Genomic DNA, 24,298 nt, shown 5'->3' on the forward strand with positions numbered 1-24,298 from the left:
GCTAAGTATGAATGCCGGGAAAACTCCGTGTGACGTCATTCTGGTTCCTGCTGCCGCAAGTGAGGTGACCTTGGAGCGAGGCTTTGAGCATTGATACGACGCAGGATGCTAGTAGGTAGCAGAGTACCGTGCTAGCTGGTAGCACTTGGCTTAAATAAGGATTATTAATACCTTAACGAACGAAGAAAACATTCCGACCTTAGCCAGTTTTAATAGGAGATTATTATGACATGTTTTCCTGAGCTCTGTGCCTCATGCATGCATTGGTAATCTCAGACGATGTTGTCACGTGGAGTGGCATCGCATGGGCGCCAATCTGGCCTTTTTCAAATGCAGTTAAAACTGACCATTGCCATTCGTCTAAACTGGGAATTTTAAAACCAAATAATTTGTATTTTATGAATACACTAATGGTGGATAACGAGTCGCAATCAATGCCTTGTCCACTTTCTCCTTATATTCAGCATTTTTATCATTTTTTACTCATACATGGCGGTAACAAATGTGAAATTAAATCTGAAAAAGGAAAGCCTAATACCTAAACAGAGTCTTCTAGGGAAATTGAGATTGCATTACAAGCCAATCGCATTTTGAACCTTCTATCAGACGACTGTCTTCTTCACCAAGGAGCAAAACGGCTATTGAACATCAATCAGTTATAATTTCTTTCATTCATATGGTCCCGAATCAGATATTATTGTTCCATTAATCAGTTACGAAGTAAATTAATGAACTACATAATCTCTAGGACAAAGGATAATAGGTAAACATATAACCTACCTGCCGGAAAGCCTCCCCGAGGCTTATTTTCAGATCCTGGGAAGTGGAACAAGAGACTGGGGTAATCCATGTCATGGAAGCTCCGAGACTGAATAAGCAAACATAAAACATAAAAATCATTTTTCAAACATTCTTTTTCTTTCACACATTGATTTCAGCCACCAGTAAGTGATACGAGCATTTGTTACTTTTTAGCATGTAATAACATCGTTTAGGATTTTAATTATTCATTTATTCTTGAACCCAGTGCCCAGGTCTGACATATGAAGTCAGAATTTTGCAGGTTTGTGAAAATGATAAATTCGTAAACCGCCTTTCGCGCGTGCGGTCATTCTTTTGTTTTTTTAAAAAAAGAAGCCCTTCCCGCGACAGAATTTTGAAAGTTTTTCACGTTTTTCACACGAATATTACCATAGTATTACTTTAATAATGCAGTCCTTTTAGTGTTTCACATAAATATTGTATCCTAGTATTGTAGAATGCAATGTTTTCCCCTATAAACTAGACTTTCATTTCCATTCACTGAATTATTTTAATTAACTGCGATTTTGGATCCGAGTGAACCATTGCACCTTCCCGTGCATATCTAAACCAATGTTGTTCAGCCTCGCGGCGGGTGAGTTAACTTCCTGTTGTTTTATTGAAATATGGAACACATAAATCTGTGGAACTTTAAATGGTGAATTTTAAATGAAAATAACATGTATCAATGAAAAAGGCGTGTTAGGATTTGGTCTCGAATTTCTCAAGGAAAATTGTTTGTGAGTAGGGGTTCAGATTTTAAGAAAGTGCCACAAATGGCTTCATTAAATCCATTGACTTTGTAATTTATTGTATATGTACGTTCCGAAATGTGTTTATTGTATTTGATGAATTATTTATCATGTGCTGCGATATATTTCAGGAATATTTTTGTGATATAATTAGTAAGTGAAGAGAATAATTTATTTATTTGTTAAGTTATCAATGAATTATTTAGCAATTGCTTAAAGTTTAAAGGTTGGATCTACATATGATTTCATGACATACATGAGGTATGGTCTGGAACTGAAACCCCACCTCTATATATTACATCATATCAATATCAAGGAGGTGATGTATATATTTTTAGTTACTTGAAGCTACTAGTTACATATGTATTTTATTTTCTTCTTGCTATGTATTTAATTGTTTTGTTGGTTGTTAGATGATACTTGGTATACTGTAATGCATGAGTGCTTGAGCCTTGGATCTCGTGCTTTGAATCCAATTGCCCATTGAAAGAGTGTGATTATTATACGTCTAGGCAACATTTCCTCCCAACATGCTCAGGTTACAGATTTTGATGACTGCATTTCACAGTAGTACTGCCCATAGAAATTTGTCTTTTGCTACTCATTTGTATGGCTGGAATGGGAAAGTACTTTCTTGCCAGAATCATTGCACGATTTTGGAACCTATCTTTTTGACAATCCCACCATGCCAGTAAATAAATTATTAATTATCTACTTTACAATGGCATTTAAAGTGCAGGAAGTAGGTATATTTTGGTTTTGATTTTCAATAAAATTAGATTTTTAAAAATTTCCTTGGCTTGACCTCTATTTATTAGGCCTACCATACACGTTCCGTCCTGGCCTCAAGGCCGGGACTGCGCAGTTTGGCCGGAGCCTCAGGCCCACCATACACATTCAGTTTGGCCTTGAGGCAGAACTGACAGTGTGTGGCGATGCCTTGAGGCGGATTGTCGGACGGACGGCTGCCGGACCTCATTGGATTCCCATCCGGCCGTCTGGCCAACGATCCGCCTCAAGGTATCGCCACACACTGTCAGTTCTGCCTTCAGTCCGGGACTGTACAGTCCAGGCCTTGAAGCCAAACTGAATGTGTATGGGGCAATTCAATGATTTTTCATAGTCAATTTTTTAAATTTAATGAAGGCTCATCTTTTCATTTCAAGCCCTGAGGATGGTTTACAAATAAACCGAAACGCCCGCAAAACACTTTTGCATCATTTGGTCTGAATTCCAGGAACTTTTGATCATAATTTTCAATAAATGCATCCAATGTCAATGCGCGTTATATCAGTTATGACAAAATTGAGGCAGCATGTGGCCCTTGGTTGAGACCACATCAAAGGATGTGCTGTGCAGATAGTATGCTAAGAATTCATCTGTAGAGGTTTTATTTCTTTCATTCATTTTCAAGTGAAATGGGCTTTCCTCAGGGAGGACTAAAATTTTTCAAACCTAATTACTATGCTGTAAAGTGTAAGCCAGAGCCACCATCTGCTGCCTTTTCAGCTCTTAAACCTTAGAGTGCATTAATGTTTTTATTCATTTTGCATGCTGACTGCTGCCATTTACCCAAAATTTTTATTCTGGTTATCTTGCACTTGGGAACTTTACATCACCGTAAGGATTGCTAAGGGGTTTAACTCTACCTGATCAGCCCTCGTGGCAGGGGGTGTCTCCTGCTTAGGGGTCTCTTCTGCACTGGCTGGCAGCTAAAATCGTGAACTCCCTCAGCCCAAGGGTTAAATACATATTATATTTACATTATAACACTGAATTTATCTCATCATAGGGGGTTTTATTTATGTAGCCTTCTATAGTGGAGTGCCCGATATAAATCATTACTCATTCACAATTTAACTTTTTACATAGGAAATACCGCACCATATTTTGCAGTCAAGGTTGTAAAAAACCACGGAAAAACACCATTGAAATAAGCTTGCTTACTTATATATAAAATTGTATTTATTTACAAATTGGTCCGTGAAGACATGAAATTTGTTTTATTAATACAGATGTAGAAAAAATTAAATAAGCACATAAATATAACAGCACTGAGCCATCGCCACTTAGAAAAAGAGAACAAAATATTTAACCTCATCATCAAGAATGAGTGAGGATCAATTTACACTGGGAATGCTTAATTGTGAAAGTTATTTTAACAAAAACTTGGAGATGGCTTTAATTTCAAAGAAGTTGCTTTGGAAGTTAGCAAGCCTGCTGTTTACAAGCTACGATTTTCTACTGTAACAATCTTGCACAAATTATGAAAACTTCTACAATTATCGCCAGAAGTCACTTTCTGAAGATAAATTGCTTTAATGGATGGCCAACGAAAAACCAGCGTGAGATACATAAATTCATGCATTAAAAGTTGCAATTAACAATTTTTTGTGCCAATTAAACTAATGTTTGTAAGAGTTATGTTGGCAGTGAGGTGGTTGTAGGAAGAAGAGTCAAAGTACTTGTACATAATTGCAGATTGATGACACGTTCATACTTTTGCAATTACCTTGTTATTTTGACCCCAAAGCTTGTATGAAGGGTGCAAGTGCTTACAGAGCTATACGTAATAGCAATGGGAAAGCATGGAATAATAGATACTTATATTGGGCAGTGCGTAACGTTACCTGCACAGGGTTTTTAATGAAGTCAATTACTATCTATTTTGTCTTTTGTGAATACTAAGGAAACAAGAGTGCATCCTTGCAAGTGTGTACTATTAGACAGATAAAAATGTAAGAATCTATTACTATCTAAAACTATTCTATGTTTTTGTACATTCTGTTCCACCATCTCAAAAATCAACTTTAACAAAAAATAAAGTATTCAATCTTACATAATAAAGTAAACATAAATATGTTCATCATTTCGTAAAGGTAGGAGTACTCCTCTTTTTGTAATGTCAAATTGGGTATAAATGGTAACTAAATTAGGTGGGTTAGTCTTGCATCCAAGCATAGACCGTAGAAAGTGAAATCATTTCAGACTTTTTTTCAAGGTATCTACCTATCATAGAAAGACATGTCAATATACAGGTATTTAGACATCTTATTACCCTGATAAAATATTATCAGCTTGGTGGTTTAATGGCAGTCACATCCTCCTCAAATCTCAGAGGAGTACATAAGTTTTAAAATAATTTTTAATTTTGAGGGAGAAATTGGTCTAAAAATTTTATGCGAAAGCATTACATATCTTTTGTCCTAAATTGCTAATTCACTGAATTCATTATATAAACCAGGAATTTTATGTCTTTTTGAGTTATAATTCAATCACTACTCATCTTCAAAAGAAGTTTTTCACTTTTAGTACCTATATGTAGTTTCATCTTTAATAGTTAATGCTTTCTTATGTTTCTACAAATTCGATAATGAGCTAATCAAACTTCAGACCGAGAAATGGATGACAGATATGCAAATCTCTTTCAGCTAAATGTATATTTGTTTGTGTGTGTAAAAAGTGCCGTTGCATAACTCAATTTATAATTGAATTTCAATCTGGGTGACATCTTTCCTTTGGCAGTCTATTGAAGAGTTGACTTTTATCGCCATCTTATTATCTGAAGAGCTTGATATTAGAAATTATCACGGTGCCGTGAATGCACCTAAGGAACATCGTCCATTGTTGCATGTTGTGTCACTCACACCATCAGTTAGATGCTCCCAAAGTTGGGCCAAAAATACCACTCATGATGGTTTCTGTAATAATAAATATTTTATCACAGTACTTATTTCAAAGAGAAAATTTTATATCAAAGAAGGAGAAAATGATACATGAACATACCTTGATCATTGGTGATTAGTGTTCGTAATGCTGCTGCATTTAATACCAGGAATTCATGTTGAGTCACCTCTGTATGTGTACTTCTCCATTTGAAAGATTTTTCCCTCGTCAAAAGATGGATTGTCTATGCCAGATTTATCTTTTATCTGAAAAACAAGATTTGGACTGTCAGTAAAATATAGGTATTTTTAATCAGGGTACTTTAAAACATTAGATTCATTCAGTCACCCTCGTTGTATGGAAGTAAGTGCAAAATAAATTTATATGCAATTTTGAAGCACTCAGAAATATTTTGAACAGAGAAAAGCTCATGGTAAAGTAGTGTGAAAAAATCCTATTATCACTAATGGTCACCTGTGGCATATCCTAATATCTAACATCCATGATAAAATACAGAAAATAACTCTGTTAATACATGGTCTTTTACTTCAAATCAATAAGTTTCTTTACTTAGATTTAATGACTTAGTGAAGCACTATGCAAGATTTGTGTGGAGTGGTAAAGGGTGAGGATATGGTGGATGGTCATATTTAGGTATGCTGATGTGAATAGTTAAATTTAAATTTAAAAATTTCAAAATTCAGTTTCAATTTTCTAAAAAAAATCAGTCTTGTTGGTGAATGCTTGATATCAGTGTGTATGAAATCATTCAATTAGGACTGAGAACAGTTTTATTTACAGTGGTATTCATGGCAAAAAAATAGTGAAAGAACAAAATAGTAAATGAAATTCATGTGATGAAGAACCTGTTAAGGACTCAAGCTGGCAATGGCAATTGAAATAAGCATGATGAGATTATCTCTTTAGCTGGAATGCCTGTTGTTTGTCAAGGCTCTTACCAGATGCGCTCAATAATTATCCACTTGTATCACTTTTTTTATTGTCAACTCTGGGGAGATTGGATGTTCTTTGGCTGGAATAATTTGTGTCCAAGTTATTTCTTATTCTTGTGCATGATTGATTTTTTACTGGGTAACATTCAATTCTGATTCTCAAATTATGGTATGGTGTGTGCAGAGCAAAATGGTGATTTGATAAAAAAATGGAAATGAGTTCACTTCCATTTCAGCCAAAGCTAGAGTTAGCTCTGTTATTCGTGGACACCATCTGTCTCCTTTATGTACCTACTTGGCAAGTACAGGCTCTATGCTTTCAAGCTTATGAATTTCACAATTGGCTGTTTGGACATAAAAATTTACCAGAACTATCATTACGGTCTTGCCACTCATTTTCTATTTGATTTAGCAATCCATAGCTTGTGGAATGTTGACGCGTTTTTTTTGGCATCAACTTATTTTAGTTGTCGTAAGTGTATTCCCCATGTTAGTAACGAGTTGTGAATAATCAGGAAGGTATCTTTGAAGTGCAATACGGGACCTTACAATGCCGTAAAATTGATTGTTGGCCTAGGTTTGAACAAAACTAATAACTCAAAGAAATAAAAGAATGTGATTAGGGATATTCTGATAAGTTGAATTTTTATGTCCTGCATTATAGTTGTACTCTAAATTCCACGCTAAGGCTGTGTGTAATGAAAAGGAAGATTGTTAGAGCAAAATAAATTGCATATAAACTTTTTTGTGCATTTATGAAAAAATGAACTTTGATAAAAAAATTTATTTAATATTAAATTTTGTTATTATAGGTTCATACGGTGTTTTACTGCATTAATGAATTTGTTTTTATATTATGAATTATGGAGAACCTACTGATGAGCCTGTTTTGGCTCAGAAGGTCTCCTAATTGTAAAAATATTTTTTTATTCTAAAATTTTGTAATATCAGGGTAAATAAAAAAAAATTATTAATTATCACTGAATCTGCTTGGCAGTTATTTTTTTGGCTAAACATAATGCAATGCATCTTGATTAGCACACACACAAATAAATACCCATTTAAATATTTGAGAGGGTATGAACTGTTCCTTTGCTGTTTGATTTATATGAAATACACAAAGAAAACTGATAACATAAGAGCAGCAGGTTACATCATGTGTATTTTCTGGTATATTTTAGAAATTTCTCTCTTTTTTTATTTTTAACGTCACACACCTTATTACAACACTCAGATTATTAATAGACATATTTTCTGTACATTTCATGGTATTTGTTGAATCTAGAAGGTGGTCACCCTCAATGGAAGCAATGGCTGGACTTGTGCAATATGCTTTGCATCTTTTGGGTGTACTCAATGAATTTGTCCCTAAACTATATCCTTAAGAAAGCAATCATTGCATTACCTATCTTCCCAAATAAATTTTTTCCATTTGCATTTTATTCTATAACCCCGAACGCAATTCTCTCAAATACATTAATATGAATGTGGTGTAAGACTGTTAAATATAATACTTGAAGTGACAAAATCCACCGATTGTACTGTCTTTTTTCCATCACCAAGAGAAAAGCATATTTGCATATGCTCTTGAACACTAATGGATAACTCAATAATTAGCTATTCAGATTATTTAGGAAATATATGCATTGATGCTGTATGTATATAAAAATGGGAGATATGTCTACTGTAAATATGCTGTGAAACGTAATAGAGGAGAATTTGAGTACTTGACTTTACAATGGTTCCATTTCGACAGTTGTTAATGGTTAATGGTTTTGACAGTTGTTAAAATATCAATTGCTTTTCAAGAAAAAACTAAAGTCATTGGATTCTTAGTGAACAAATATAATGATTTGAGCAGAACCAGAAAACTCACTCATACAACCCCAGTCATTCTTCAGCACTCTGTTTTATTCCAATAGTTAAAAAAATATTTTCATTTTTTAACCTAATAACATTAACTGGAACTTCGATTGAAATTTGAATAAAGTTCACAGAGGAACACACAAGAGACTAGTTCTTCCAAATGGAACTTCCTCCTTCCTTCCTTCCCAGCCTTAAAGCATGTTTTTTTTTGCATATGGAATGCATCTTCAATTGCGTCCAATTTTTTTCATGTATGTAGTATTATTATTTTCCTTAGTTTCTGCAATCACTGCAATTCAACTCACACTTAAAGTTCTTCGTTTTGATGTTGTTATAATCCTGACATTCTTGTGCTTAATTTATAATGCTCTGTTGGTAAAACTGTTGATTCTTTTCTCTCATTGTGTAGGCTAACCATTATTTACCAATAAATAAGGTATATCAAAGAGCATATGGGTATTTATTTGTCACCTTTTCTTAAGCAGATTTTTACATTTGTTTCTTTAAAACCCAATAAATTCTTTTGTTTCTTGTTGGCATATGAACTCATTAATGTTTTCTTTATTTTCTTTCTTTTAAATTACCGAGATTGTCCATGGCAATTCATTCATATCCATTGTCATTTCCTAATTCTTTCTTTGAAATGACACTATGCAATTAGATAGTGTTCTCTGGTGCCTTTGATTCCAATATAGGTATTAGCAGTAATAGGGTCAAATCAAAATTAAGACAATCTTTAATCCATGTTAAATTTTGTTGCCATAATTGAGATTTTTTTTGAAATTCTATTTTCACCATTCTTATTTTTTGTGAACCAGTGCACAGTATCTTCATTGCAGTATGGATGTCTATTGTCTTATTTTTCCATTCTTCCTCCTCAATAAATTTCTTGCTTAGATCATCTAGTTTTCATCCATGAACTTTTGATTGCATAGGAGATATCACACTTGCATCAAGAACCACTTAATTTTTCTCACATCATGGCTACCTGCTTGAATACAGCATTTACATCAGATGGATAGGTATTTACACACATTGTACATAGCAGTTTCACTTGCTTTGTACTATCATACTAGATTTTCTGCCTCTTAAGTATGAGCTCTTGAAACTTGGCAGACTCCCTTGTTGGTCCTACATCCCTTTCAAAATATTCGCAGCATATGATGCTGCAATATTGCAAGATACCATGTTGAGGCTTACCAACTAGAAATTCAAGTTGTAATCGATGCAGTATGCTGGTGGATAGCAGAGATTTGTGGAGATTATTTTTAGATTCAGATTCTAAATGATGGTCACATGTTTTCCCCTATTTTTGCTGTATGATTATTGGGTGTATGTTAGCGTACATAAGCATTTCAGATCCACTAGGAATTCTCTTCTTAACACTGCTTACTTGATGAGTCCTTCCAGTACATTGAGTAGGTATTTATCAACATTCTGATGGATCTGTTGTTATTTAATTGTAGATTTACCTGTATTTTTTCTTCTCTTAAGCTGTGGCTTATATATACTGTGTACTTTGAAGTTTTCTTGTTTCTTATTCATCTGGGTGGCTTTAACCTCATGGACATTTACAATATATTAACGACCCTGGTTCCTGTGGTATTGTATCTGCTTATATAACATCTCATCTTCTCAAAGGCACCAAAACTCCACTTGGTAGGATAATTGGTTGATAAACTTGCTTTTATATTGGAAGGTCCTGATTCAAGTCACGGTCAAGGTGAATTAGTTTCATCTCCGGAGTGTCAGTACTTCTCTGCACTTGCGGATGACTCAGAGGAGAGTTTCATTCTTGGTTAGAATGCAGTTGTTTCTAAAATCACTCACTCATGCTGTTTCTTCTCCATTGTTTCTGTGATACTATGTAATAATTTGATATCTACAAATGTTAATTACTTTTTTCACTCCTAGAATGCATTTGTTGGAAGACTGCTCTGCCATAAACTTATGAATAGTTGTCATACATAGTTGGAAATCTAATGATGCTCATTATTTATTTATTTATTCGTCTTGCCATGGTGGATTTGTAAGGACTGCTTGGCTGAATACATATACGGAAACTTGATTTTCAGATGTCATGGAAGTATTGACTGTTCACGTAGAAAATTTCCAATGAGATGACATCAGCCAAAAATGCATACAAATAAGGTGTGCATCTTTATAATAAAAATCAGTATACAAATATTTTTAGTATTTACAGCAATACCAGTTCACTTTAGGATTATTTTTGACATTGACACACTGTACACGTACACCACATGCCCAACATCTATTTACATGTTTAGTTCATACCACATAATCAAGTTCAGTTCCCAATTCATTCCTGATTGTGCATTGCGGGTGACTCCCGTAAAGTTATCACCGTGGCCAGTCCCGGTATACTTAAATTCATTCCTGATTGTTGTAATTCTTTTAAAGTTCAGTGTTTCTGAATATTCAGGGTGCTGGCTCTTCACTCTTATATTATTGATGTTTTTCATCAAATGTGGTTGCCTATGTAGAATTAATACCCTGAGTATCAAAATAAAGAGCTGGCTGCATGAAAGCAATTGATAGAATGTTGAATAGTCAACAGTGTAAGTTGAAGATAAATTATTGTATTTGGTGGGAATATCTGTTTTCAATATAGGTGATTAGTGATCATCAGTGAAGGATAATTATTTTGTTTAGAAAATTTATGTTTAAGTTCAAGAAATTATAGTTATGTCTGTCAGTTCCTGGGTTGTCAATAATTACATTTGTATATGCTAGAAAATTTCTTCCCTCTCATGCTTAATTTAGTGGTTAATCTGGTCATAAGCTCACGAAATAGCTGGGCCTAGCCAATCAATTTTAGATTTAATTGTCAATAGAGGTACCACTCGATGAACCCCAGAGTTAAGTCTTTTGTAGGTAACTTCATTATTAATATTTTAACACGTTGCTACCATTTTTTTTTACATGAACTATGAATTTACCACCCTTTTTGTACCTCTTTTGTTTCCTCATCATCCATAGCTTCATTATCATCGTCAGCAACCATTTTTGCCATTATAATATTCATAGAAGAGAAATATGTAAATATGTATCTTCAAATCAATATTTCACAATATGTAAATCTCTTAGAAATATTTTGTCACCCTGGATTTTTCTGCTTGACCTATTTAACGCATGAACTTTCTCTGAGACATGTTTGAAGATAGTGGACAGAGTGTATAATGTTCCAATATAGGAATTATGGTGTTTTATTGTATTAATTGATATTTATGAAGTAGGTATGTTTTCTCTGAGATTAATAGTATAAGAAAAGAAACATAAATTCTCTAAGGTCCTTATTGGAGTACCATTTGCGTATTTTTCTGAGGAAATGCATTGCCTGAGGAAGGATTATTTTGAGATAAGACTGTGCTATATTTTTAAGTTAGTTTAAATTTTATATAGCTGTCATAGTAATATGGTGTATAAATATCCTTAAAGAAGCGTGCATGATTTAATCTGGCTGCTTCTTTTTATTGGGGTGTGAGTTCATCTTCATTTTTTCTCATAATTATTTTTTTGACAATATACCTCAGCAATCACTCTTATACATTTGTATTTGGGTAAACCACAAGGGTCAAGGATTTTTATTATGGGGAGAGGAGTTGGCCGTGGCCTATGGAAAGGAACTACTCCAGCTTTTGCTTTTTCAATCATGGAAAGCCACGGCTCACCATGATTAGAGTAGCCGGCCTTCAGGAAGATACCTGGGCCTCCCGAATGCTAGGAGCAATTATGCATCGCGGTAAAGCATCCTAGCTCGGTGTGAATTAAACCATATGCTTCATTGTTGTACCAGCTAAATCAATACCAAAGAGCATCTTTGATTGAAAGCCCATTGGTAACACTTTTGTGTGATTAGGGATGCTTGAAAATTTCATAGATGGGAAGTCGTTGTTATCAATCTGACTTTTCTGTTCAGGTAATATATTGGATTCATTTTTTACTGATGTTCATGGCAGATGGTTATGTATGTAGGCATTATAGTTCTGTATAGCAAACTAAAATAATTGCCCAGCCTCACTCCGCAGTGTGTGACTTTGGTATTTTCCTCATACATACATTATAGTTGGAGTGAAATATTTCCTGTGGCTGCTATGAAAAGCTAGGAAAGAGGTGGTTCTAAGCAAGAAGAGATAAGATACTCAATATACTCAGTAAATGGATTCGTATAATGTTTACTATCTCCCTGTTATGATATATGATATTTAATTTTCAGGTGTATCATATAAGCCTACGGTTTAATCTTTTCCTATCTGTAGTTATTTGTCAGTTTGAACTTTGTTAAAAAGGATAATTGTAGAAAGATTGAGAAGAAGGGACATTTTCACAGTGGCATTTATTGGAGGAATAAATATTGGCGAAGACACTATAGATTTTATGATTTTTTCTTGCTGGAATCCTGTCATTTAAAAAGGTTATTGCTTATACTTTGTCAATGTAGGCTGGTGTTTCTGTAATCCAAAGGGCTGGTTTTAAACCAAGGAAAGAGAAAGTGCTTGAAATCATTTCAATTTTGGCCTCCTGACTCATTTGCATTTGATGATTCAGTCCAGGTTTTATATTTTATTAAAGTTGCCACAGGAATTTTATTTGATGGTAATACATATTTGGGAACTATGATTTTCTTTGAGAGCAGAATATGTGCAGATTGCTATATTTTCTCCCATCCTCATGCCATTAAACAATAATTTTTGCTAAAACAGAAGGTAGCTTTGAGGGAATTTTGAAGTCTGAGTACTTTTTACATGCAGAGCACTTGTGCTGATAAGATTGGAATGAACTTTATGTCACTGGTTCCAATAATTACAAAGTCGAGATTGGCTTGCAGAAAGTAAATATATGCAGGACATTTTTAATTATCTGTCCACTTCAGATTTTGGAAGACAAAGTTTATTATTTATGAATCATTGTTTTAGCTAGATACCCTGGCTAACATTGCCATATTAGATGGTGTAGATGATGTGGCTAGTAGAGTATTGAAGAGTTTTTTTTTATAAAATGATGCCAAATGAGGGAATTTTTTTAAACAGAATATATTCTCAAGAGAAATATGTTTTAAGAAAGCCTACTTTCTTGGCAGAATTGATTTCCACATTAGTAGACAAAAGGTAAGATATGCCATAGCTGACATATTTTTTAGCCAAGTAAAGTATTAGCCAAAATTTTCACAAATGAAAATTTTATAAATTCTGAAGTGCTATCCAACAGACATACATGTGCAGCTTCTACAAAGATGCTTTTTGGGTATTGCTTTATCATTTGAAAATACACACACAATATAGGTTTTACATGCATTCTTGAAGATGGCTTCTTCTTTACAGAAGTGTCGGGTCCTCCAATGGATGAGTAAGCATAAAGCAGCTGCTACATGTAAGATATACCTTTTCAAAGGTATTATGACAGTTGGTACACATTTTCTGGTTCAGTTTGCAGATGCTTTAAGCTGTAGTGGTTTTGGATTAACTTTCACCCTCAAAAACATACAGAATTCCACAACTTACCTATAGTTAATAGGTATCACAGAGTTTCTTTGTTTTATTTAAATAGACATAAACAACACAAAATAGGAAAGAAACACGTATCATCAATGGTCAAACAGATGGACAATTACACACATATAACACAAAAGAAACACCACTTAAGCACATACACTCAGGACAGAAATTCTAGGAACTCGTTCATATAAGGTGGAATGAAGAATATGGCTTCATAACATTATTTGTACAATATTTACAAGGAGATTCAAATCACTTTCCCATCACAGCCAAGGACAGCCAAATGAACTATTCATGGCTGTCTCTTCAATTTCCTATCCTCTTATGGTTTTAGCTAAGATGGCTCATCTGATAGTTGGCTAAGATAGCAAACTGCTTAGCAAAGATGTAATTTAGTTTTCCAAGTGTTCAACTCAGCAAATCAGTCATTTCAGATTGAAATATAATATTTGCATGGAATTAGGAAATATGGAGTGTTTTGTTCATTTTAGCATAATAATACTGAGTGTATATAAATTTAATATTTTCAATTTTCATTGCCTGCATCTAGTCATCTTATTTCATTGCCCTCAGAGCATTGATAGAAAAGTCAAATTTTCCATACAAAGTTTGGGTGTATAGCCCTTAATTTAATCATAAATAGTTATAGATATATTATCACTTCAAAGTTGCCTTACTCTGATTTAAATACTGCTCATATCACACTGGTATGTTCTTAACTTCGTAATACTGTTTACTTCAATTTGTCCGTAAGTTATATTTTTTTAGCAGAGTAATAAGTTTATATCATTCATTTAACTGAATGAAAATAGTAATAGTTTATGATTTTTGCTACTTACAATCATAAACAATTTGTCTCACTAGCTTAATAGTGAGTCTTATCCAACCTTACTTTTGAATTGCACACAGCTTCAACTGAAGCATGTAATTGGAATAATAAGTGAACGTATTCGACTCTTTTAGGAGAATTAATTGAAATTCAAAATATCACAATGTATTGAGAGGTTTCTCTCAGAGGTTTCTAGAGGTAGCAATGAGGGGGGTGCATGCCCCGCTCACCTGGTTTCTGCTCCTTATTGCCTCCTCTTCCATTGTTGTCGCTCCCTTCACTTTTGCTGCCAGGCCGTAAACGTGAATGGCTTGCTTTTGCGGAGCCGATGGTTTGACTATTTGCGGAATGTCTTCGGGAATGCTATCCTCTGCAGATCTCTCGTCGCTCTCCATGCACTTGTAAAAGATGCTAACTAGGACACCAACTCCAAACGTGATGGATGTTGACAAAAAGGAGTGCCACAAGTATGACACCCTGTATAACGGAAAGGCGTCACCACTGGAATGTAAGGAAAAAGTGGTTATACCCTCAAGGAAGATAGATTTTTACTTTCATACTTGAATATGATGCTTATATGTGACATCAGTGGTGCAGCGAGGGGGGTTTTGGGGGATAAAATCCCCCATCCAGAGCTCAGAGAAATTTTTAAGTTTAATCCATTTAACTCATTTGGATCAGTTTTACCATAGAGTAAGAATATACTTACTCTATGGTTTTACTTATAGAATAGTGTTAGGATTAATCAAATATCCCTCATGAATCAGCTTAAGGTTGGAAGGCGATATTTGGTGGAACTTGTTCGCAGGAAACATAATGAAAATACACTTTTGTATGTTCCACAAGAGTTTATAATACTGACCCAGGTTTCGGCAGTACACACTGTCATTATCAAGGTAATGATAGTGACCTTGATAATGACAGTGTGTACTGCCGAAACCTGGGTCGGTATTAAAAACTCTTGTGGAACATACAAAAGTGTATTTTCATTATGATCCCTCAGGAAGTCGTAAAATTTGCCATTTTGAACCATTATTCTTAAAATTTTTCTGGAGGAGGGCCCCCACAACTCCTGATTACCCTGGTGGGTATGCAATACCTGCACACCCGTAAGTATTAGTTACGCCTAAAACCCCCCCTAGCCTTAATTCCTGGCTGTGCCCCTGTGTCACATTAAATATTTCTGAGACATAAAGAGAAAGCACTAAGGTTTTCCTTGAAATTAAATAGGTTTTTCATCATTTTCTTACATTGAAATTGACTAGGTTTTTCTTGATACTTGCTATGATCAATTTGACAGATAACTAACTTTGGGGTGTCAAATAAGCTGAAGTTTAATTTAAATTTTAAGGAATGTATGATGAAGTATAATTTGCTAATGATATCTTTTTGGGACAAATACAATAAAACCTCATCTGCAGTTTTCTTGTGACTCTAAAAAGCAGTATAGTGAAAATTGGGGGATGGAAAAACCTGGATTCTATTTAAAGAAAAAAATTGTTATTTGGCCATTAATCAGCATATCAGGTTTTTCAATTGGTCATTTTAAAGAAGCAATAAACAAATCAAATGTATATTATAGGAAGGAAAATTAAGACAAAGTATTGTTGAAAAAGTGCAACTACATACTCTCTATCAGTATGTTTTGTTTAGAAAGTGAGAGAAAAAAAATCATCCATTCCTAAAAATTTCAATGCATGGGAAAATTGTCATTCTGTCAAGTGGGAGCCACCTTTTTGGTATGGCTGAGTGTAAACTTTGATCAAGAATTTGGGAGATAGCTGTAACAAAACCTTGTCCATAAAGTTCTTAGACATTACCATTCTTTTGGAACTCTCTTGGTCTTTTATTTTCATAAATTATGTGTATCTACTTACTAACCCTCTCAAAAGATTATTCCTTGCATCTGCTTGAATGCATTATGAATTATTAAGTAATACCTATCAACAACCAGAACATTTTGTATGTTTCTCTAAAATTCTTCTTCAAATTATATTTCATTCGCTTTTTTCAAATAACTAAAACTAATTTAGACAGCTTTTTATGTTCCAGATACATATATTGCTGAGATAGATGAATTCTGAGTTGAGAGTTCAGTTAAATAAAAAAAATGATTTAATTTCTAGTGCATTTCACTGGCAGAAATTAAGCGGTAAATTACCCTAATTTGTCTGCTCAGCTTATACTGGTGTGTAAAGATAGTAGACTAATATATTTCCCATGATGCTGTTGATAGTGCATATCATGTGCAACCATTCAGGAAATGAATTATCGTTTCAAATATATCTCATTTATAATTTTTGAATTGTGAGTCATTTACTGTTTCAGAAGGATATTAGCAAAATTCAAAATAAATATGTATAGACATTTACAAGAATGTTTCTAGATTGCCAAAAATAATTCATTGTTGGTGGAGAATGTACCTGTATGCTGCTGTGGTTGGAACTGTAATGTTGAGTGCAGCTGAACATCCATCTATATTTGTTGGTAGTGTGTCATACACATGGTACCCAGATTCTATAGAAATTTGTCCTCCGGCAGTCATCCATCCAACTATGCTTACTCCTGATAAAAGGCCAACAGCAGCACCCTGTTAATAGAATGGTATTTTACTCATTGCATACATAGGCTGGGCGATTTACTTAATTTTATTGAGAATGCTCCCGTATTTATGCATATGACAAAATGATATTGTTTGCATAAAGTGTAATATATTTAGGAAACTATTACGTAAAATGTAAGCTGAAAACCTAAGCATGAGCTACAATTTTTCATGAGAAAGGTGTGACAGAATGTAACTTTATTGAATTCGATCCCAATTATAGAACTTTAGGTGAAAGGAAATATCAGTTTTTATTGAGAGGCTGTGACTGATACTTACTACGGAATTAGCTGCAGGGACAAACATTCCAAGGATGAAGACTCCCAAAAGAGAACCAGTGAAGAAACTTGAGAGTGAAATGGCCACCTGAAATAAATTGGCTTTATGATTATAGTGGAGTGATAAATATCTGGAAGCAAATCTCCATGCTTGATGAAGTAAAAATTGTCTTTTAGAATTCTTAAGCTCATAATTATGTATATTGCTATCCTAAGGAAACCATTGCCATGGGTCATTACTGGAAGCGTGTATGTTAGATATATGATATGGGCTACTTTACTATTCAAGAGAAACCAAAGACTTTGTGATATTGGATGAACATTGGATTAAAATTTCTTAATTTACTGTTCCAAATGTGAGATAGTCTTTTTTAATGGTTGATGATTTTAATATTCACTGCTTTTATTTACCTCTCATAAAATTGAGTGAAATTCAGTCACCATGGTAGAGAGCTAAACTGCATATATGTATTCTTATTTTGCACATAGACTTCCATTGCTGCAATGAACCACGGAAACATTTAATTTTATCATGTTTCATTTTTAAGAAAAAAATATTTTCCCTCATGTTGAGTTCATTCTTCATTGAAGAAATTCATTATTCTACATTTAACCTCTTAGATTCCTGCACAAAATATACATAGGTTTTTTTGTATCAGTCAGCATAAGTTTGAAAACTTACTGGGACTAGTCCACCCATATATGGCACCAAAAACACAACAGCATATGACAAAAGACCGAATCCTAAAGCCAGGGCCTTGACTGTTATGGCAGATGCCCTCTCAGACAAGCGGAAGTTGAGCAGTGCTGATTTTGGTACACCTCCAGCTTGAGATCCTTTTGACAGATTGGCTTCGGCAGATCCTCCAGTCAACTCAGAAAACCAAATGGCTGCCAATGAGTTCACTCCAGTTGATACAGTGCTGGAAGGACAAAACCATTTTAATTTTACTTTTATGAAATTATTTTGAAATCTTTTTCAATAGGTAAATGATTCTAATGGCTTTCAATAATTTATTTTTCAGAATTAATTTTTAATGAATTGGTATCCATTGTAAATAGGAATCAAGAAATTTTAGTTTTAACTGGTGTAATAAATCCATCTTGAAGCTCTTTTTATCTGCATGACTTGTCTTGTTGGCAATGAGGTCCATAAGGTTAGCCACTCACAATGAAATTTAGGGCTTTATGGGGTTGCTGTACTAATTATATAGATGCCTTTAAGATTTTAAAGCCAATGAAAGGAAAAATAAACAAACCTTAGGCCAGCACTGAAGATTCCAGATACGAAAAGCCCTGGGATTCCAGGGAAATCACCTAAGGAATCCATCACGAAAAGTGGAAATAGCTGGTCTGGTTTTTCAATGGCCTATATGCATGGGAAAAACATAGGAATCAGATACATATTTCAATAAAAGCGTGAAAAATTAATTTAAATAACGTAGGTTCCATAGCGTATACAATCGGAGTAATTATTTGAGCACAAAATTTTGAGGTTGGTAGTTAACAAGTCAATACAATCCAGAAGTTTTCTAGCTGTAATGCGCAAAGAGAATTCTGAGACGTGTAAGACAAATGTGCATAGTATAGATTAACCGCCTCAACAAAAAAAACATTCATAGACAATTGAAAAATGTGAATTGCTTTTTGTTATGTTTTGAAAAAATTCGTTTCCACTCAGCCTATTCATAGATTTATTACATAAATAATTTCTTACCTTTGTGAGAAGTGGATCACAATCATAGTAAGCAGCATATATGAGCATTCCAGCATAGACAGTCAGTAATGAAACTAAGGTCCATCCTGCAGCATTAATCCATAGCATCCTATGTGAAAAATTGTTGAAATAATCATTAGTCAGCATACTCAATGCCTCTTGGATTGTATCATCTTTAATTTTTAAGGGATGTTGAATTATGCAAGCATTAGAAAATCATACTTTTAATGGATCAAGTACTCACGTTCTGGCTTGTGCTACTGTGGCAACAGAGAGGTATCTTTGGACTTGAAGTTGATTCGCTCCATAAGTTCCTATGTGAAGACAGCCAACACCCAACACTACAGACCAAATGGTGTACCTGTCTGTTGGGTCCGGGTTCCAGCTGTAATGAGGAGGAAAATTATCATTTAGTGATTTGAATTATGTTGGAGTAACTCTGTGAAATTAAGAGTATGGATAAATCAAAGCCACAATATAATTATGTATCATTATTTAATTAGCAGAGTTGGGGAGAAATTGAGTATAAGTAGTAGCTGGTAGCTATGGCAGTAAACCGGTAGCAATTGCATTTCAGGTATTTTTTTAACTAGTAATCAATGTATTTGAAAAAATCTAACTTATACTGGTAATCTACTCGATGCTTTCTGAAAGTAATTGTTACTTTCCCATACTGACTGTTGTATGCCAAGAACGTTGTCTGAATTGACATATGTCTCTGCCAGTGACTCTGCTGACCAAAGGCCAGAAGTGTTAAACATGTATTTAAAGGAAATATTCAATCAGTCCTCTAATTCAAGTATTGATTGTAATTAACATATCAATTATATAAAATATCTATCTATATAAAAATGGGTTTACATTTTCATATCATGCCTTTGTTGGTCATTCAAGTGTCAATTCTACCCTTTCATATTCAAGCTAACCCTTGAGTATAATCATTCAGTGAGTTATTTGAAGGTATAGATATACGACATGATGTATGCATTTCACTACTTAGTATTTTTCAGAAGCATAAATTTTACTAGAATGTAATAATTTTTTCCTAAAATCGAGTACATAGTACATTGAGCTTAAAAATTAGTGGTAAAACTTGACCTTTATGGTTAGCCTATGGATAGATGATACTTCAATGTCCAGATTTATCACTGAGATTTTTATTTATTTATTGAAGAAATAAACTAATTATTGCCATGTGATTGGGATTTGATATAACTTACTTGAAAAAGATATTTCTCCCAGATGCTTCGTTACGCTCCCATACTGTGGCAATGCCACCAAGATCGATTGTGCCTTTCACTAGGACTGCTATCATGGATCCATACAAAATGGCAACTTGGAAGGTATCTGTCCAAACTACTGCTTTCATGCCACCCTATTGTAAATTAAATCACTCGAATTAGAATTGTAATGTATTAAACGTATAAATGTTTAGAATAAAACAAAAACAAAATTTTGTGAACAAAAAATGAACTTACAAGGGTGGTATAGAAAATGCAGACTACATACATCACAGTGACTACTACTTCAGTGCTAATGCCAGTAACTGTAAAGTAAATATAAAACATGAACAAATTCTATCACAAGCCTAAAATTAGCATGCATTAGAAGCAAAATAAAAATTTGATGTTAAGATATCATTCTTCACTACTCATACAAAATAGCATTCTATCAGAAAATATTTTTAAATGCATGCTACTAGTGGGTACTCATACTAAGAACAAGATTGAGTTATGAATAATTTATTCACCATGTAACTCCTTTTTCAATCTTGATCATTTGGTGAAAGAGCTCAAACATTGTTTCTTATTAGTTTATTATACCACAGACCTACATTGGCGTTTAAAGGGAAAATTTATGAACTACACATAAGTGTTTACTTATATTGGTACCCATTTAAAATTTCACTGGAATTAATTTCTTTTGGAACATTAGAAAAAATTGATAATCTTAGACTGGTTTGTTCTGAAAATATTATTTTAGAAAATTATATTTCCAGAATTTTACACCCAATGGGATGAAGCAGAATACCTTCTATCAATTTTAATTATTCTGTGTTTCTATAGTGTTTAGCGCATAATTTCAATACAATTCATAATTTCAATTAAATTTATATTTCGAATATTAATAAACAGCAATTATTAGACTTCAGGGAAATTTTCTCATTGATATGTTGAAAAGCTTTTTGAATGGATGAAGTGGGTACAATGGTATTGAATAGATGAGTAATTTTATTTTATAAGGGCCTGCATTCATAGGAATTATTTATATTTTTCAGTTTTTTTTGTGACATCATTAAAATATTCTTACCTTGATGTAATGCCAGTGCTGGGGCGTAAAGGACAAGGGCAAGATATAGCACCTGAAACAATAATGTAATTCATCAAATTTTAAAATTAAATCTGGGAAGTATGTAATTAATTACCTATCATATTGATTGAAATATTTTATATAGATTTGATAGAATATATGTACTATAAAAATATCTTTTTAAGCAGTCACTTATTTCTATTTTGGGGAAAAGCAACTAGAATTTGATTAAATGGCAAAATAAAAAAAAATCCTAAACATAATATTAGGAATCATGTATGCACAGCTTACGTGCTTGAAGATTTACTAACCATTTGAAATGAGAACAGTAGTGAAGCCATCAGCTGCACCCATCGGTTGAATCGTAGACCAAAATACTGAAAATAAAATTTAGCTTTTATTGACAATGCCCCTCAAAAAATAAATTTCGTCTGCGTTGTGAATAATGAAGAGAGTGATGGATTAGAGAAAATAGGCATTTAGAGTGATTGATATTGCAATTGCTACTCACCTCATAGGCAGATGTTACTTTCAGTTTATGGAAAAGGGGTACAAAAACGTAGCCAGCTATGGGTACGACGAAAAAGGCAGCCAGTCCAAACATCCACATTTGAGTTCCAAACATATACACCTCAGCTGGTTGACCCATGAGAGTAATTGAAGACAGGAAACTGTGAAAAGATGAATGAGAGTAATTTCAACATCATTTGTTTTATAAGGAATTTCTATCTCCTATATTCTCTTTTAATTTAGATTAGGTGTGGACTTAAACTGTGAGAAATAATTGACCAAGACAAATATAACTAGCTTTTCATTGATGGAGCAAGAAATCATTTCAACTGCTAAAATTATTCTTTGTTTTTACGAAATTTAAACTCTACAAATGGCAATGATTTCAGGCTTAACATATCGTCTTGAAAATGTCAGATAATTAAGTTAATTAATCTTTTATGAGTTAGGGTTCAAGAAATGAGTATATAAAATGTCACTTTTGAATTTATAAGAAATTGCTTTTATATTTTACTGCTTTTAATTATTAACAATAAAGATTTTATGTATTTTAGACTATTCAGCTAGGATCAAGTAGCTAAGGATATCTATTTCCCTGTGCAGCCATCTAGAAAATCCCTTAGTGAGTAATAATAAATTAAGAATTCACAAATGTAATGCTGAAAATGTTTCATGCTAACTGCAGAGTTACATGCCTTTTAATCCTGGAGGAAAAATCAATTTTACTTGTATTATTTTTAAGGGTATCACCACAAACAAGCATAGTGGCATTGTAGTGTGTCTGTCCCTGAAAATGCAACCCACCGTACAAATATGTGCAACATGTAGAATACGCTACAGGTTGCATAACTTGGTTTCCTCCATCACTTTCCTCTTGAGAGAAAATCACAGTATCCACTAAAGAAAATCAAAGACTTCAAAATTCAAAGTCTGCGCCCATGGTGACAGAAATGGTTCATGGAAATGCGATACGTGCAATGATATTTATCTGTTTTCCATGATTTCATTTCCGCGATGTACGTATAAGAAAGAGTTTAAATGAACGGAAATAAAACTTCAAAACATGAACGGCAAAACTAAACCGCGCTACTCGGCTGGACTGATTTTCACAAAAATAACTTGTTGTCAGAAGACAGTAGTTTTGGTACCAGGAAAAAATCCTGATGTTTTCGCAAATGTTTTATTTAGATAGGAAGTTTGCCCTTTCACGAGTTTTGAGAATTTAGAAACTTAAAGAGAAATCGTAAAACATGTACTCACTTTCTTAGCATCCCCTATGAGAGATGTATTCTTCTCTTTTTCAACTTGACGTTCGTAATTAATTAAAGGGTGGACTACGTGGTAAATATTCCTGTCGAAACATTTTCCCATCAAGACTATTAATTTCATATACTAATATAACGCGGATTTACCTTCCTGAATTTCATCTTAAATTATAAAGGCTTAATTCAATCTCAGTCTTAATGGTGAATTACGTTGATTGCCGCAGTGTAATTACCGCTCGCCACATATGACGGATGTAGTAGGAAAGAAACACGATGATTGAAACGACCGAGTTGTACTTATTTTGTTTTATTAATCACGATCCGTGGGGGGGATGTGTTTGAGACTTATCGGAATATTTCGATCTGTGCTCGAACGTTTGATTCTAAGTGTTTGGCAACGCGATTGGAATTTATCGTAATTGGAACCAACTACGAGGGCTCATCTATTCTTTGGATTTAAAAATTTCAAACACATGAAATTCGTATCGCGTTTCAACCACTCGGAATCAACCGCTCGTAATGAAAACCGATCGGAGTAATGTCGATCAGTTTCCACCACATCCCTCGAACAATTTCAATATCTCTCATTGACCGAACCGAATGAAAATCAAACTCAACCTTTCTTCCGATGGAATTCATGTTCGTCCCACTGAATTCGGAAATATAAGGAATGAAAGAAGGAATCTGAAAAGCTGTTATGTTGTATGATTCTATTAGACGCGTTATCTGGACAAGAGAGCTTCAGGATAGATCTCGCTAGCGACGCGAAAGATACCAATGGGAAAGCAACCGACACCGGGTGCTCGCTCTAGCGACAATGAGCGCATCAATGCTTCCGCCTGGTCTTATAAAGTAGCGACAACCTTGAAGATCCTTTCATTAAAAATAAAAAGGAAAGGTGGAGGAACAAAGCAAGCGTTTCCCAATCGCTTTGTTCCAGGCATCGATAGGGGAAAAATAATTCACCCATGCGTTCCTGCACTGATTGACTTTCCGTCTTTTTCCATTTCTCCTTTCCCCCTTCACCTGCCTGTGGGGAGGGGGAGAACGGTAGCAAGGTCAACCTCGCACCCCTCGCCCACCAAGCGGCACCAGGCTCCTGAGGGCGTCGAAGTCGAAGTTTGGGGAGAGGGTAAGATGGCAGTGATGGTGGTGGAAACGTCAACTTTCCGGATGGGCGGAATTGCCCATTAACGATGCGATTGCGTAAGGCAGTGTGAATCCATAACGACG

At 34.2% G+C, this 24,298-nt stretch overlaps 1 protein-coding gene across 3 annotated transcripts in view; it reads right to left on the reverse strand.

Annotated features, from left to right (window-relative positions):
• Positions 1 to 3,536: 3,536 nt before the first annotated feature.
• Positions 3,537 to 24,298, reverse strand: part of LOC124157779 (sodium-coupled monocarboxylate transporter 1-like) — a 95,135-nt gene continuing 74,373 nt past the window's right edge. For 2 of the 3 annotated variants that reach the window (XM_046532786.1, XM_046532787.1), the window contains exons 3-16: positions 21,802 to 21,961; positions 21,602 to 21,667; positions 21,291 to 21,342; positions 20,459 to 20,526; positions 20,201 to 20,355; positions 19,225 to 19,365; positions 18,981 to 19,089; positions 18,523 to 18,632; positions 17,946 to 18,186; positions 17,265 to 17,351; positions 16,807 to 16,973; positions 14,614 to 14,884; positions 5,340 to 5,485; positions 3,537 to 5,254 (exon numbers count right to left, since the gene is read on the reverse strand). In XM_046532786.1, coding sequence (XP_046388742.1) covers positions 5,393 to 5,485; positions 14,614 to 14,884; positions 16,807 to 16,973; positions 17,265 to 17,351; positions 17,946 to 18,186; positions 18,523 to 18,632; positions 18,981 to 19,089; positions 19,225 to 19,365; positions 20,201 to 20,355; positions 20,459 to 20,526; positions 21,291 to 21,342; positions 21,602 to 21,667; positions 21,802 to 21,961 — 1,720 coding nt within the window. In that variant the 3' untranslated portion in view covers positions 3,537 to 5,254; positions 5,340 to 5,392. Of the gene's footprint in view, positions 5,255 to 5,339; positions 5,486 to 14,613; positions 14,885 to 16,806; positions 16,974 to 17,264; positions 17,352 to 17,945; positions 18,187 to 18,522; positions 18,633 to 18,980; positions 19,090 to 19,224; positions 19,366 to 20,200; positions 20,356 to 20,458; positions 20,527 to 21,290; positions 21,343 to 21,601; positions 21,668 to 21,801; positions 21,962 to 23,060; positions 23,866 to 24,298 lie in introns of those variants that run through there. The other variant, XM_046532788.1, reaches the window with a different exon arrangement.

This window comes from Ischnura elegans, chromosome 4, assembly GCF_921293095.1.
Source record: "Ischnura elegans chromosome 4, ioIscEleg1.1, whole genome shotgun sequence".
Classification (NCBI taxonomy): Eukaryota; Metazoa; Arthropoda; class Insecta; order Odonata; family Coenagrionidae; genus Ischnura; species Ischnura elegans.